General features: G+C 50.3%; 1 protein-coding gene across 3 annotated transcripts in view; it reads right to left on the reverse strand.

Moving 5' to 3' along the window:
- GCNA (germ cell nuclear acidic peptidase) overlaps window positions 1-14,605 on the reverse strand; it is an 87,533-nt gene that overhangs the window by 68,441 nt on the left and 4,487 nt on the right. For 2 of the 3 annotated variants that reach the window (XM_069208975.1, XM_069208993.1), the window contains exon 2: window positions 3,993-4,284. In XM_069208975.1, the coding sequence (XP_069065076.1) occupies window positions 3,993-4,284 (292 nt within the window). Of the gene's footprint in view, window positions 1-3,992; window positions 4,285-4,656; window positions 4,972-14,605 lie in introns of those variants that run through there. The other variant, XM_069208983.1, reaches the window with a different exon arrangement.

Consider the following 14,605-nt stretch of genomic DNA (forward strand, 5'->3'; position numbering starts at 1 on the left):
ACTTTACATGGGGGGCACCAGTATGCCAATTGTGGGGTGTGCTAAGTCCTAAGTAATTAAATTTAGAGGGAGAGGGCACAGTCACTGCTTAGCAGGATCCTAGTGAACACAGTCAAAACACACAGAGCAGGCAAAAAGTGGTGGTAACCATGCCAAAAAGAGGGTACCTTCCTACAATAAATAGGTTTTTTTTTTTTTTTTTTTTTTTTTTTAAGTACTGGGAGGTAGGGCCTTAATTTGTTTATCATTCAACAGTAAACTGTCTATATCAGATTTGTTTTGATTTTACAATAAATGATAATAAAGTGAAAGCATAGTGAATTAACACTTCAAGCTATGAGTTATCTCATATATAATAACGGTCTTTCATAATTGAGGATCTGCTAGTTGCAGCCTTAATTGGAGGTGGTGTTATTTTTCATCTTCCCTAGTTTGGTTTCCCTGTCCCGCTCCAATATTAATGGGTAGTCTTCAGGGAACCCTCTTGTCGATTTGTATATAATAAACTAGACACCACAGGGGCATATCTGCTCATGCAGATACGCCCACCCGTCAAATATAATGTACATATATTTGGATGCAGTAACTAGGCATAGTACACAATGTGTGTCATGTCATGTTTTCACTCATTGCATGCACCATGACACCCAGTCTGCAATGCAGGCTGCATGCAATTTGTAGGGGGGTCCCTTAGGGTGGCACACAACATGCTGCAGCCCTTAGGGACCCCCTCTAGTACTCAAGTCCTAGGTACCAGGGGTACCATTTACTAGGGACTTACAAAAGTAATAGTGGGTGCGTCAATTGTGTACAGTTGGGCATTTGAGTGATTTAGAAAACTAACACTGGCACTGTGGACCTGTTTAGCAGGGACCCCGTACACCTCAGTCAAAAAAAACTCAGTACTGGGGGTCAAAATTGGGGATTACCATGCCCAAAAGGGTCCCTTTCCTACAGGGACTACTTTAGCGACTGGCTCAATGAGTGATAGAAGCTCACTAGTAGCCTTTAATCTACAGGCCCTTGGTGTATGGGATACCACTCTACAAGGAAATGTCAGTATGCAAATCAGGTGTAAGCCAATTTTACCATGTTTAGAGGAGAGAGCACAAGCACTTTGTGCACTTTACCACGGCTAACCAGTGCTAGAGTCCGAAGGCTAACAAAAATGAAATCAACATAAATAGGAGGGGGTGAAGGCAAATGTTTAGGTGTGACCCTGTATAGATTCAACACCCACTATGAAAGTGAAAAACCTGAGCACTGCAATCTGTAGTTGCAATAAATCGGTAACCGTGATCAATCTAGACAAACCAACTTACTTTCCCACAAGCAACTAATCCTTATTAAAGTCACCACCATGCACTGTCAAGGTTTGGACAGCACTGCTTGATATTTAGTTTGCAGTCAGACTACAGCTGCAACCTTATGTATTATCACATTTTAAGGGTTTTTTATCTCGTTCACTTGTTGGTTTTGTCAACTTCCATCGCCCTATCACCAATAAAATGTCTATACCATGCATGGTCACCAACACTGTCATAATTTGTCGCTGCAGGGATTGTTGGGATGGGAATCTCCCGGGCGTGACAAATAGACAAGTACCCTTACCACAAGTGACATGACTGCTTGTGAAACTGGCATCCTGACTTTTTGGTTGGCTCCCCTGACAAGCAATTCTAGCTTGTGCGTTGAGGCCTAGGGCTGTCTATGGTGAGTCTAAGGTGCAGAATCTCCTCCGTCACCGAGAGGGGAGGGGTGATCAAGCGTATCCTCTTCACTGAGATAGAACTCCTGCCAAGGTTCTTTGTTGTTGGCATAAAGATGTGGTGGAAGCGTTTATTTTTTTTTTATGGGTTTATAATTCTGAAGAGACTTTTTTTGGTTAAGGAGGATTACAGACTACCACCCTCCGTAAATTAAAGTTCCATGTGTGACACCTAGACTCTTGCGCCGACATCCTGTGTGCTTGTCTAGGTCATATATGTAAGTATGGATGGCAGCAGGACTCTGTTGTGGTAACCTTCTGATTGCTGGGTCCAGTGTTATCTATTTTGGATAGCCCCTGGACTCTCATGTTACAAGATGACGGATGGTCTACAGATTCCCTAGACACGGAAGTGTGAGAGGATGGAGACAGGGATACGATCAGATACCAAGTAGTCCTTCTTGTGCACTGCAATTTTATTTAATGTAGCAGAAGTGGGTGAGTCAGCAGATTCTGTTGTGAAGAGTGAGGAAGGTGCATGTAAGGGTCTTGCCTGTTAATAATTTCCTAACTACTACTTCAGGGTGGCTGATGACAGCCAGGTGCAGAGTCATCACAATTCATTGTGCCCATGTTTTGGATACTCCTGCTTGGAGACAGAATCATAACTAGCTTCCAAGAGTCATCACCTTGCACAAAGGTTGCACTGCTGCCAGAAACTGAAATTTGAAAATGAACCACCTCAAAGTGGTCAATGGACTTTGCAACAAAATCCCGACAGGAAAATGAGTATCAAGGTGGGATACAAACCACCCCACTTTGTTCAACTTATGAGACCTTCTCAACCAAGGAAGGGAGTGCTCAGCACAGTACTCTAAGAGCTGCTGTGACCCAGTGCTGGTGTCTACATGACTGGTCAGTCTTCCAGGAGTGAAGGGACATTACCTGAATTCTGCACAACTTGCTCATGAAGCTGTAGGTCTGCCTACCACCTAGAAACCTAATTTTCTCTTCTGAGCAGGTATTTAAGTGACCGGATCTACTGGTCCAAAGACTATCCAGGACGACATGCCCAATGTATTCCTGGCATGTGGCACACACAGATGAGCAGACTGGGAGCACTACTTGAGCCACCAGAGCTGTGCGGGGGTCAGCCGGTCTCTCTGCATGGTTCATGTAGGTAACTATAGGAAGCATATATAATCCCAATCAACAATGTGCTGTTCAGCATCCCTGCAGAGTGACCGAAGGGAATTGTTCTGCCAAAGCCTTAACGAGATGAGACCTGCAGAGATTAACACCACCACAGTCACGTAGGATCTTCCCACCAGCATAGAGGCCACAACTGCTGAAGGCATGGAACCCGCTGCCAGGGCATGAAGTGTTTAGGGCTTCCAGAGGCAAGATATGAGAGGCGGGACGCTGCTTGGGATCCTGTGCCCGCTGACTGTACAATTGCCAAGAGGGCAACAACCTCAAATCCGAGTTGTGCCCCATCGAACCACTAACAGAGCGTAAGCTAAATGACTGAGAGGCCATATCTGCTGCCCATTAGGATAAAGAGTACCAGTGCAAGCTCTTTTGCTCAAGGTCTGAATGAACAGACCTACAGGTTGCCCAAAATGCTAGGTGCTTGGACAGCCTGATAGCGAGCTTGTGTCTGTGCCAGATCCTGTATACGACCTCATCTCAGCTAAACGCTGTGAACATTGTGTGTAGCACAGGAGTTGTGTAACATCAATGTAGATGGCACGAGGCTCATCATGTTGGCTAGGGCCCAGTATGTGTGATTGCATAACACTACAGCCAATCCCTAATAATGTGTGCATTATTTCATTTTGTTGTGATATTAAAGTCCTTATCTTTTTATTAAGGCAAGAACTAGGCTGGACAGTGAGTTAAAATGTATTTTGACTGTTTGAGGTCTGAGTCTCTGCTCACCCCCACACTACCTCGCTGAGAAGCCTTTGACTCTCACACTTGTTATCCATAGAGTCAAATGAGTAACGTGTGTACATAAGACAGTTTTCAGATCCATAGTAGGACAGACACCAGCTGAAGACAGACAGACAACCCCAACCACCACAGCTGTGTCCCAGTTGCCCTCTGGTCCCTTGAATGGGGACTGAAAGCGATGGGTTTCTTGCCTCCAACACTTATGCTTACTTTTTATTTTCCCCACCCAACATCTGGTGTGCACTAGATCTGTTCAACAGACCGCAGGGACATCAACTCCAGGATAGCTACACAAACATTACATACAACTCTGCATCCTGTTACGTACCATTCTGTCCACGCTCTGTGCCATTTGTTTCTAGGCTTTCCTTGGCCCAGCCCAGCCTCCCAAGCTGGGATGGGACACCTGTTGATCCGGTCAGACATTTCTGTCCCTGCTTGGTGGGACTGCATTTGTTCTCTTTTAATGAGACATCACTGTCCGCGTCGGAGCCGGACAGGTCCAGGCGATGGGAGCAGGACACAAAGACTGGACTCTCTACCTCCTCCAGGTCAAGGCTTAGAACAGGCTGGGTGCGGCTGAATAGAGGCTTCTTGTTTTTCTTAATGCTCTCCTTCAGCTACAGGATAAAGCATTAAAAAACAGAAAGAAACTTGAAATAAGTTATTATGCAAATAGAATCTCAAACTCTGCGCATCATATTCAGCATCCCACTTCCTTACACACATCACTGGCCACTTTAATTCTGCTCATCTTCCAACTCATAACCACCACTCCCTGAACTCGGGTGTGTCAATGATGGACAAGATGTCACCTGTGTAAACCCATTGCTCCAGCACATCTGTCCTATAAATATGTTCTTTCTCTCTCTAACCAAACATCATGCGAAGCCCAGGGCACTGCTGCGATGCCACTCGGTTTAGAGCAAGGGTCTTCAAACTCAGGCCTCAGAGATCCCGGTATTTACCTCAGTTGCCATTACTGTACTCACTGTTGTTGAACCAGCCTTTATACCGCCATGAGGTTCTTTAGTCTGGTGAGTACTCCTACATGATCTTCTCTCCTCCATTACACACTGCCTCCACGATCATCAACACTCATTTTCACTTCCTTCAGCATCATGTCTCCCTTCACTAGTATCAAACTTTTCCTGAATTTACTCCAAGTCTCCTCCGAGATTAATATATGCGTGAACTCCATCCAAAGGCACAGTTCAAGCATCAGACCTTACATACATGTGACCAACAGCCAATAAACCTACCCAGGGGGGTGGAATGTAATAAAATATATAGTTGTCCATGGAACAAGTTGCTTCATGAATCTACTTGCCATGTAAAAAAAAAGGAAAAAAAAAAAAAAAAAAACACAAACATGCGTCTCTTTGGTGCCACCAAGTGCAGTGACAAACTATGGCAGCAATCTCATAATATAAATGTTCTGATATTAGCCTCTCTGGTTATGCCAGTGCCTCTGCTATAGTAGGGTTTGAATTCTAGCAATTTCCTTATTTTGGCACCCTTCCACGGATCTACATACTGAGGCTGGTGGTAGCACTAAGCAATAGTTTCTGGATTGGAATGCCCTTTTGAGCCTGTACAAGCCTACTAACTTGCATGATTTAGGGGTATCGCCAGCTCTTTATAATCTTTTCCCATGCTGAGGTGGGTTGGAAATTTACTTCTGACAAGAACAAAAGTAGAACTTCTTCCCAAGGATGGGATGAAAAAAGTGGATGGAGAGGAAGTAAACTTACAAACGTTCAGCAGATTTTTACATGAGCAAATCTATGCATGCACATTTGCTCGTGCTCAAATGCAGTTCACAAATATTTTCTAGGATTAAGATTTCCTCCCTGTAAGGAAATGCCTCCTTGGCATGGTTGCCCCCTGACTTTTTGCCTTTGCTGATGCTATGTTTACAATTGAAAGTGTGCTGAGGCCTGCTAACCAGGCCCCAGCACCAGTGTTCTTTCCCTAACCTGTACTTTTGTATCCACAATTGGCAGACCCTGGCATCCAGATAAGTCCCTTGTAACTGGTACTTCTAGTACCAAGGGCCCTGATGCCAAGGAAGGTCTCTAAGGGATGCAGCATGTCTTATGCCACCCTGGAGACCTCTCACTCAGCACAGACACACTGCTTGCCAGCTTGTGTGTGCTAGTGAGGACAAAACGAGTAAGTCGACATGGCACTCCCCTCAGGGTGCCAGGCCAGCCTCTCACTGCCTATGCAGTATAGGTAAGACACCCCTCTAGCAGGCCTTACAGCCCTAAGGCAGGGTGCACTATACCATAGGTGAGGGTACCAGTGCATGAGCATGGTACCCCTACAGTGTCTAAACAAAACCTTAGACATTGTAAGTGCAGGGTAGCCATAAGAGTATATGGTCTGGGAGTCTGTCAAACACGAACTCCACAGCACCATAATGGCTACACTGAAAACTGGGAAGTTTGGTATCAAACTTCTCAGCACAATAAATGCACACTGATGCCAGTGTACATTTTATTGTAAAATACACCACAGAGGGCACCTTAGAGGTGCCCCCTGAAACTTAACCGACTATCTGTGTAGGCTGACTAGTTTTAGCAGCCTGCCACAAACCGAGACATGTTGCTGGCCCCATGGGGAGAGTGCCTTTGTCACTCTGAGGCCAGTAACAAAGCCTGCACTGGGTGGAGATGCTAACACCTCTCCCAGGCAGGAATTGTCACACCTGGCGGTGAGCCTCAAAGGCTCACCTCCTTTGTGCCAACCCAGCAGGACACTCCAGCTAGTGGAGTTGCCCGCCCCCTCCGGCCAGGCCCCACTTTTGGCGGCAAGGCCGGAGAAAATAATGAGAATAACAAGGAGGAGTCACTGGCCAGTCAGGACAGCCCCTAAGGTGTCCTGAGCTGAGGTGACTCTAACTTTTAGAAATCCTCCATCTTGCAGATGGAGGATTCCCCCAATAGGGTTAGGATTGTGACCCCCTCCCCTTGGGAGGAGGCACAAAGAGGGTGTACCCACCCTCAGGGCTAGTAGCCATTGGCTACTAACCCCCCAGACCTAAACACGCCCTTAAATTTAGTATTTAAGGGCTACCCTGAACCCTAGAAAATTAGATTCCTGCAACTACAAGAAGAAGGACTGCCTAGCTGAAAAACCCCTGCAGAGGAAGACCAGAAGACGACAACTGCCTTGGCTCCAGAAACTCACCGGCCTGTCTCCTGCCTTCCAAAGATCCTGCTCCAGCGACGCCTTCCGAAGGGACCAGCGACCTCGACATCCTCTGAGGACTGCCCCTGCTTCGAAAAGACAAGAAACTCCCGAGGACAGCGGACCTGCTCCAAGAAAAGCTGCAACTTTGTTTCCAGCAGCTTTAAAGAACCCTGCAAGCTCCCCGCAAGAAGCGTGAGACTTGCAACACTGCACCCGGCGACCCCGACTCGGCTGGTGGAGATCCGACGCCTCAGGAGGGACCCCAGGACTACTCTGATACTGTGAGTACCAAAACCTGTCCCCCCTGAGCCCCCACAGCGCCGCCTGCAGAGGGAATCCCGAGGCTTCCCCTGACCGCGACTCCTTGAATCCAAAGTCCCGACACCTGGGAGAGACCCTGCACCCGCAGCCCCCAGGACCTGAAGGACCGGACTTTCACTGGAGGAGTGACCCCCAGGAGTCCCTCTCCCTTGACCAAGTGGAGGTTTCCCCGAGGAACCCCCCCCTTGCCTGCCTGCAGCGCTGAAGAGATCCCTAGATCTCCCATTGACTTCCATTACAAACCCGACGCTTGTTTCTACACTGCACCCGGCCGCCCCCGCGCCGCTGAGGGTGAAATTTCTGTGTGGACTTGTGTCCCCCCCGGTGCCCTACAAAACCCCCCTGGTCTGCCCTCCGAAGACGCGGGTACTTACCTGCAAGCAGACCGGAACCGGGGCACCCCCTTCTCTCCATTCTAGCCTATGTGTTTTGGGCACCACTTTGAACTCTGCACCTGACCGGCCCTGAGCTGCTGGTGTGGTGACTTTGGGGTTGCTCTGAACCCCCAACGGTGGGCTACCTTGGACCAAGAACTGAACCCTGTAAGTGTCTTACTTACCTGGAAAAACTAATCAAAACTTACCTCCCCTAGGAACTGTGAAAATTGCCCTAAGTGTCCACTTTTAAAACAGCTATTTGTCAATAACTTGAAAAGTATACATGCAATTTTGATGATTTGAAGTTCCTAAAGTACTTACCTGCAATACCTTTCGAACGAGCTATTACATGTAGAATTTGAACCTGTGGTTCTTAAAATAAACTAAGAAAAGATATTTTTCTATATAAAAACCTATTGGCTGGATTTGTCTCTGAGTGTGTGTACCTCATTTATTGTCTATGTGTATGTACAACAAATGCTTAACACTACTCCTTGGATAAGCCTACTGCTCGACCACACTACCACAAAATAGAGCATTAGTATTATCTATTTTTACCACTATTTTACCTCTAAGGGGAACCCTTGGACTCTGTGCATGCTATTCCTTACTTTGAAATAGCACATACAGAGCCAACTTCCTACACTCCCTCCTTCTCCAAATTCTTGTGAACCCATGAAAGCAGTTTATCTGAACTAATGCAAGGACATATGCCATGGGTGCACTTTTCTGACTGTCTTTGAGAATCAAATCAAATCAAATCAAATCATTAACATTTATAAAGCGCGCTACTCACCCGTGCGGGTCTCAAGGCGCTAGGGGGGAAAGGGGGGGTTATCGCTGCTCGAACAGCCAAGTCTTTAGGAGTCTCCGGAAAGCGGAGTGGTCCTGGGTGGTCCTGAGGCTGGTGGGGAGGGAGTTCCAGGTCTTGGCCGCCAGGAAGGAGAAAGATCTCCCACCCGCCGTGGAGCGGCGGGTGCGAGGGACGGCAGCAAGTGCGAGGCCAGCGGAGCGGAGGGGGCGGGTGGGGACGTAGAAGCTGAGGCGTCTGTTGAGGTATTCCGGTCCCTTGTTGTGGAGGGCTTTGTGTGCGTGGGTGAGAAGACGGAAGGTTATCCTTTTGCTGACTGGGAGCCAATGCAGGTGTCTCAGGTGTGCGGAGATGTGGCTGTTGCGGGGTACGTCGAGGATGAGGCGGGCCGAGGCGTTTTGGATGCGTTGCAGGCGGTTTTGGAGTTTGGCGGTGGTCCCGGCGTAGAGGGTATTGCCGTAGTCCAGGCGACTCGTGACAAGGGCGTGGGTCACGGTTTTTCTGGTGTCGGCGGGGATCCAGCGGAAGATCTTGCGGAGCATGCGGAGAGTGAGGAAGCAGGCGGAGGACACGGCGTTGACTTGCTTGGTCATGGTGAGAAGAGGGTCCAAGATGAAGCCGAGGTTGCGGGCGTGGTCTGCGGGGGTCGGTGCGGTGCCGAGGGCCGTGGGCCACCAGGAGTCGTCCCAGGCGGACGGGGTGTTGCCGAGGATGAGGACTTCCGTTTTTTCAGAGTTCAGCTTTAGGCGGCTGAGCCTCATCCAATCTGCGACGTCCTTCATACCCTCTTGTAGGTTGGTCTTGGCGCTGGCGGGGTCCTTGGTGAGGGAGAGTACAAGTTGAGTGTCGTCGGCGTAGGAGGTGATGATGATGTCGTGCTTGCGTACGATGTCGGCGAGGGGGCTCATGTAGACATTGAAGAGTGTCGGGCTGAGCGATGAGCCTTGAGGTACGCCGCAGATGATCTTGGTGGGTTCTGAGCGAAACGGAGGGAGGTAAACTCTTTGGGAGCGGTTAGCGAGGAAGGAGGCGATCCAGTCCAGGGCCTGGCCTTGGATCCCGATGGAGCGTAGGCGGGTGATTAGGGTGCGGTGACAGACGGTGTCAAAGGCAGCCGAGAGGTCGAGGAGAATGAGGGCGACTGTTTCACCGTTGTCCATCAGGGTTCTGATGTCGTCTGTGACTGAGATGAGGGCGGTTTCCGTGCTGTGGTTGGTTCGGAATCCGGTTTGTGAAGGGTCGAGCAGGTTGTTGTCTTCCAGGAAGGTGGTCAGCTGTTTGTTGACGGTCTTTTCTATTACCTTGGCTGGGAAAGGTAGAAGAGAGATGGGGCGGAAGTTTTTCAGGTCGCTTGGGTCAGCCGTAGGTTTCTTTAGTAGGGCGTTGACTTCAGCGTGCTTCCAGCATTCGGGGAAGGTAGCAGAAGAAAAAGAAGAGTTGATGACGGTCTGGAGGTGCGGGGCGATGATGTCGTCGGCTTTGTTAAAGATGAAGTGCGGGCAGGGGTCCGAAGGGGCGCCGGAGTGGATAGAGTTCATGATGGATTTGGTTTCTTCCGTGTTGATGTGGGTCCAGTTGTTGAGGGTGATGTCCGGGGAAGCGGGTTCAGTGGTGTATGGTTGGGTCTGGTGTCCGAAGCTGTCGTGGAGGTCGCTGATCTTGCGATGGAAGAAAGTGGCGAGGGATTCGCACAAATCCTGTGAGGGCGTGACGGCGTTGGCGCTGGCGCTGGGGTTGGAGAACTCTTTGACGATGCTGAAGAGTTCTCTGCTGTTGTGGCTGTTTTTGTTTAGTCTGTCGGTGAAAAAGTTCCTTTTGGCAGTGCGGATCAGGTGGTGGTGTTCGCGTGTAGCGTTCTTGAGGGCGGTCATGTTGTCAGCGGTGTGGTCCTTGCGCCAGGCCTTCTCAAGGGCACGACAAGTTTTCTTTGATTCTTTGAGGGTGTCAGAGAACCAGAGAGGTTTTTTGGTGTTGGTCTGTCGATGCGTGCGTTTGAGGGGAGCAAGGTTGTCAGCGCAGTTGGAGATCCAGTTTGTGAGGTTGAGAGCTGCATCGTTGGGGTCGGTGGTGAGGGTGGGTTGGTTGGCGGCGAGAGCGGAGAAGAGTTGCTCTTCAGGGATCTTGTTCCACTGTCGACGAGGGATGGGTTGAGTGCGGAGGTGGGAGGTCTCGCGTCGGAATGTGAAGTGGACGCAGCTGTGGTCGGTCCAGTGTAGGGCAGAGGTGTGGCTGAAGAAGACGTGTTTGCTGGCGGAGAAGATAGGGTCGAGCGTGTGTCCGGCGATGTGGGTGGCGGTGTTCACCAGTTGTTTGAGGCAGAGGTTGGCGAGGTTGTCGAGCAGGGTGGTGGTGTTGGGGTCGTTGTTTTGTTCCAGATGGAAGTTGAGGTCGCCTAGGAGGATGTAGTCCGGTGAGGCGAGGGCGTGCGGGGAGATGAAGTCGGCGATGGCGTCGCTGAAAGAGGCGCGAGGTCCGGGAGGACGGTAGACGAGGGATCCTCTGAGGGTGGTCCTTGGGTCGGTGCGAATCTGAAAATGCAGGTGTTCAGCGGCGAGGGGGGGGGTCTTCGGTGGAGGTGGTGACGCTGATGGAGTCTTTGAAGATGATGGCGACACCTCCTCCTACTTGGTTGGTGCGGTCTTTTCTGGAGATCTTGTAGCCTTCGGGGATGGCGGTAGCGATGTCTGGAGCAGAGGAGGCGTTCATCCATGTCTCCGTGATGAAGGCGACGTCCGGGGCTGTGGAGTCCAGGAGGTCCCAAAGTTCAACGGCGTGCTTGTGGACGGAACGAGCGTTGACCAGGATGCACTTGAGGTGGTTGATGGCGCGTGGGCTTGTGGTCGTGGTAGTTGCGTGGTGGAAGATGCGTTTGCAGGAGTTGCAGGCGAAGGGTCCATGGGTGCGTTTGGGGTGAGCTAGGAAGCAGGTTTTGGAGCGCCCTGGGTTGAGGGCGTGGAGGGTGGTGGGGTCGTAGCGGATCAGCGGGGCTTGGGGGAGCTGGGGACCAGGGGTCGTGGCGCTGGGCGCGGGCCAGGCGCGGACGGGCGCAGACGGGCGCAGACGGGCTTGCCATAAGAGGTAGGAGGGGGGGGAGGGGTCAGCTGGGGGCGAATGGGAGCTGGGGGGCGGGGGCGTGCAGGAGGTCGCGGCGGGAAAGCGCGAGGGAGGGGGGGGACAGGTAGAGTGAGAGGAGCTGGGGGAGGGGGTTTAGGGTGGAGGAGGGTGAGTGTTAGGAGGTTTGGAGATTAGGGAGAGAGATAGGAGTAGGGTTGTGAAGATAGGGGAGGGGGGGTTGTAGAGGTGGGTGAGGGAGAGAGGTAGAGTGAGAGGATAGGGAGATAGGTAGTAGAGGGGGTGGCGGGAGGGGGGAGAGATAGAGAAATAGATAGAGAAAATAGATAGAGAAGTCGATAGATAGGGAAATAGATAGATAGACAGATAGGTAGGTAGGAGGAGGTGGAGAGTGGGGGAGTTAGATAGTGAGATAGGGAGCTAGAGAGATAGGAAGATAGGAGGAGTGAGGGAGGTAGATAGCGAACGGGTTAGCTAGGGGTGAGAGAGGGGGAGGCGAGTGAGGGAGGGGGATGAGGAAGGAGCAGGAGGGCAGGCTCGGGGGAAGAAGACGGAGGAGGTAGAAGAGCCGAAGACCGGAAGAGCAGAAGACCGGAAGAGCAGAAGACCGGAAGAGCAGAAGACCGGAAGAGCAGAAGACCGGAAGAGCAGAAGACCGGAAGAGCAGAGAAGAGCAGAGAAGAGCAGAGAAGAGCAGAGAAGAGCAGAGAAGAGCAGAGAAGAGCAGAGAAGAGCAGAGAAGAACAGAGAAGAACAGAGAAGAACAGAGAAGAACAGAGAAGAACAGAGAAGAACAGAGAAGAACAGAGAAGAACAGAGAAGAACAGAGAAGAACAGAGAAGAACACAGAAGAACAGAGAAGAACACAGAAGAACACAGAAGAACACAGAAGAACACAGAAGAACACAGAAGAACACAGAAGAACACAGAAGAACACAGAAGAACACAGAAGAACACAGAAGAACACAGAAGAAGAACACAGAAGCACAGAGAAGAACAGAGAAGACCGGAAGAACACAGAAGAACAGAAGGGAAGAACAGAAGAACAGAAGGGAAGAACAGAAGAACAGAAGGGAAGAAGATTGCAGAGGGGGAGCGAGGAGGAAGAGACAGAGAGGAGGAAAAGAAGCAGGAGCAGGAGAGAAGGTGAGTGGCGCGGGGCAGGGCGAGGGGCTGGGAGGAGGGGGGTACTTACAGTTAGGTGGGTCTCAGGAACACAGGAACTCGGGAACTTGGAGGAGCTGCAGCGGCAGGGGGAGCGACCTACCCTTGGGTCAAGGGTCGCTACCACTGTCGCGCAGCGGCCGCCATAAGAGGTAGGAGGGGGGGGAGGGGTCAGCTGGGGGCGAATGGGAGCTGGGGGGCGGGGGCGTGCAGGAGGTCGCGGCGGGAAAGCGCGAGGGAGGGGGGGGGACAGGTAGAGTGAGAGGAGCTGGGGGAGGGGGTTTAGGGTGGAGGAGGGTGAGTGTTAGGAGGTTTGGAGATTAGGGAGAGAGATAGGAGTAGGGTTGTGAAGATAGGGGAGGGGGGGTTGTAGAGGTGGGTGAGGGAGAGAGGTAGAGTGAGAGGATAGGGAGATAGGTAGTAGAGGGGGTGGCGGGAGGGGGGGAGAGATAGAAAAATAGATAGAGAAAATAGATAGAGAAGTCGATAGATAGGGAAATAGATAGATACAGATAGGTAGGTAGGAGGAGGTGGAGAGTGGGGGAGTTAGATAGTGAGATAGGGAGCTAGAGAGATAGGAAGATAGGAGGAGTGAGGGAGGTAGATAGCGAACGGGTTAGCTAGGGGTGAGAGAGGGGGAGGCGAGTGAGGGAGGGGGATGAGGAAGGAGCAGGAGGGCAGGCTCGGGGGAAGAAGACGGAGGAGGTAGAAGAGCCGAAGACCGGAAGAGCCGAAGACCGGAAGAGCAGAAGACCGGAAGAGCAGAAGAGCAGAGAAGAGCAGAGAAGAGCAGAGAAGAGCAGAGAAGAGCAGAGAAGAGCAGAGAAGAGCAGAGAAGAGCAGAGAAGAGCAGAGAAGAGCAGAGAAGAGCAGAGAAGAGCAGAGAAGAGCAGAGAAGAGCAGAGAAGAGCAGAGAAGAGCAGAGAAGAGCAGAGAAGAGCAGAGAAGAGCAGAGAAGAGCAGAGAAGAGCAGAGAAGAGCAGAGAAGAGCAGAGAAGAGCAGAGAAGAGCAGAGAAGAGCAGAGAAGAGCAGAGAAGAGCAGAGAAGAGCAGAGAAGAGCAGAGAAGAGCAGAGAAGAGCAGAGAAGAACACAGAAGAACACAGAAGAACCGAGAAGAAGAACACAGAAGCACAGAGAAGAACAGAGAAGAAGAACACAGAAGACCGGAAGAACACAGAAGAACAGAAGGGAAGAACAGAAGAACAGAAGGGAAGAACAGAAGAACACAGAAGAAGATTGCAGAGGGGGAGCGAGGAGGAAGAGACAGAGAGGAGGAAAAGAAGCAGGAGCAGGAGAGAAGGTGAGTGGCGCGGGGCAGGGCGAGGGGCTGGGAGGAGGGGGGTACTTACAGTTAGGTGGGTCTCAGGAACACAGGAACTCGGGAACTTGGAGGAGCGGCAGGGGGAGCGACCTACCCTTGGGTCAAGGGTCGCACCCCTAATTAGGTCCAAGTTAACCAAGACCGTTTGTTTTTATTTAAATTCTACCCCTCTCTATCATTTGACTTCTGCTCTTTCACAAGGAGTATATTGGCACACAAAGTAGTTTTGTTCAGGGGCTACTGTAGCAATGTGTGCTTTTTGAGGCCAATGATTGTTATAATGGTGATGGCTCTGCAGCACCCACAACAATGAAATTTTTATAAAAACCATGTCAAATCAGGACCTGTATTGACAAAACCAAAAGGATGACCACCAAATTCGGACCTATTGGCTTTACCAATGCGTGTTTATTTTTCGGTTTCCCACAATCTTGTTGAACCTGGTTGCGCCAATTTTCCATAATAACTTTTTTTTTTTAATACTTTCAAACTACACATTTTCAAATGATGCTTCAAAGAAAAGGAACCTAAAATTTCACAGTAGTTGAACAAAACATGTTTTTCCTAGTTGCATTTTTTTGTGTACATTTTATTTTGAAGGCAAAGGATCATCAATCTTGCTTTCAAGCTTATGCAGATATTTGCATCTAACCAGAGAGCATTATATGTAGACTC

The sequence above is a fragment of the Pleurodeles waltl genome, chromosome 2_1, assembly GCF_031143425.1.
Source record: "Pleurodeles waltl isolate 20211129_DDA chromosome 2_1, aPleWal1.hap1.20221129, whole genome shotgun sequence".
NCBI classification, from domain to species: domain Eukaryota; kingdom Metazoa; phylum Chordata; class Amphibia; order Caudata; family Salamandridae; genus Pleurodeles; species Pleurodeles waltl.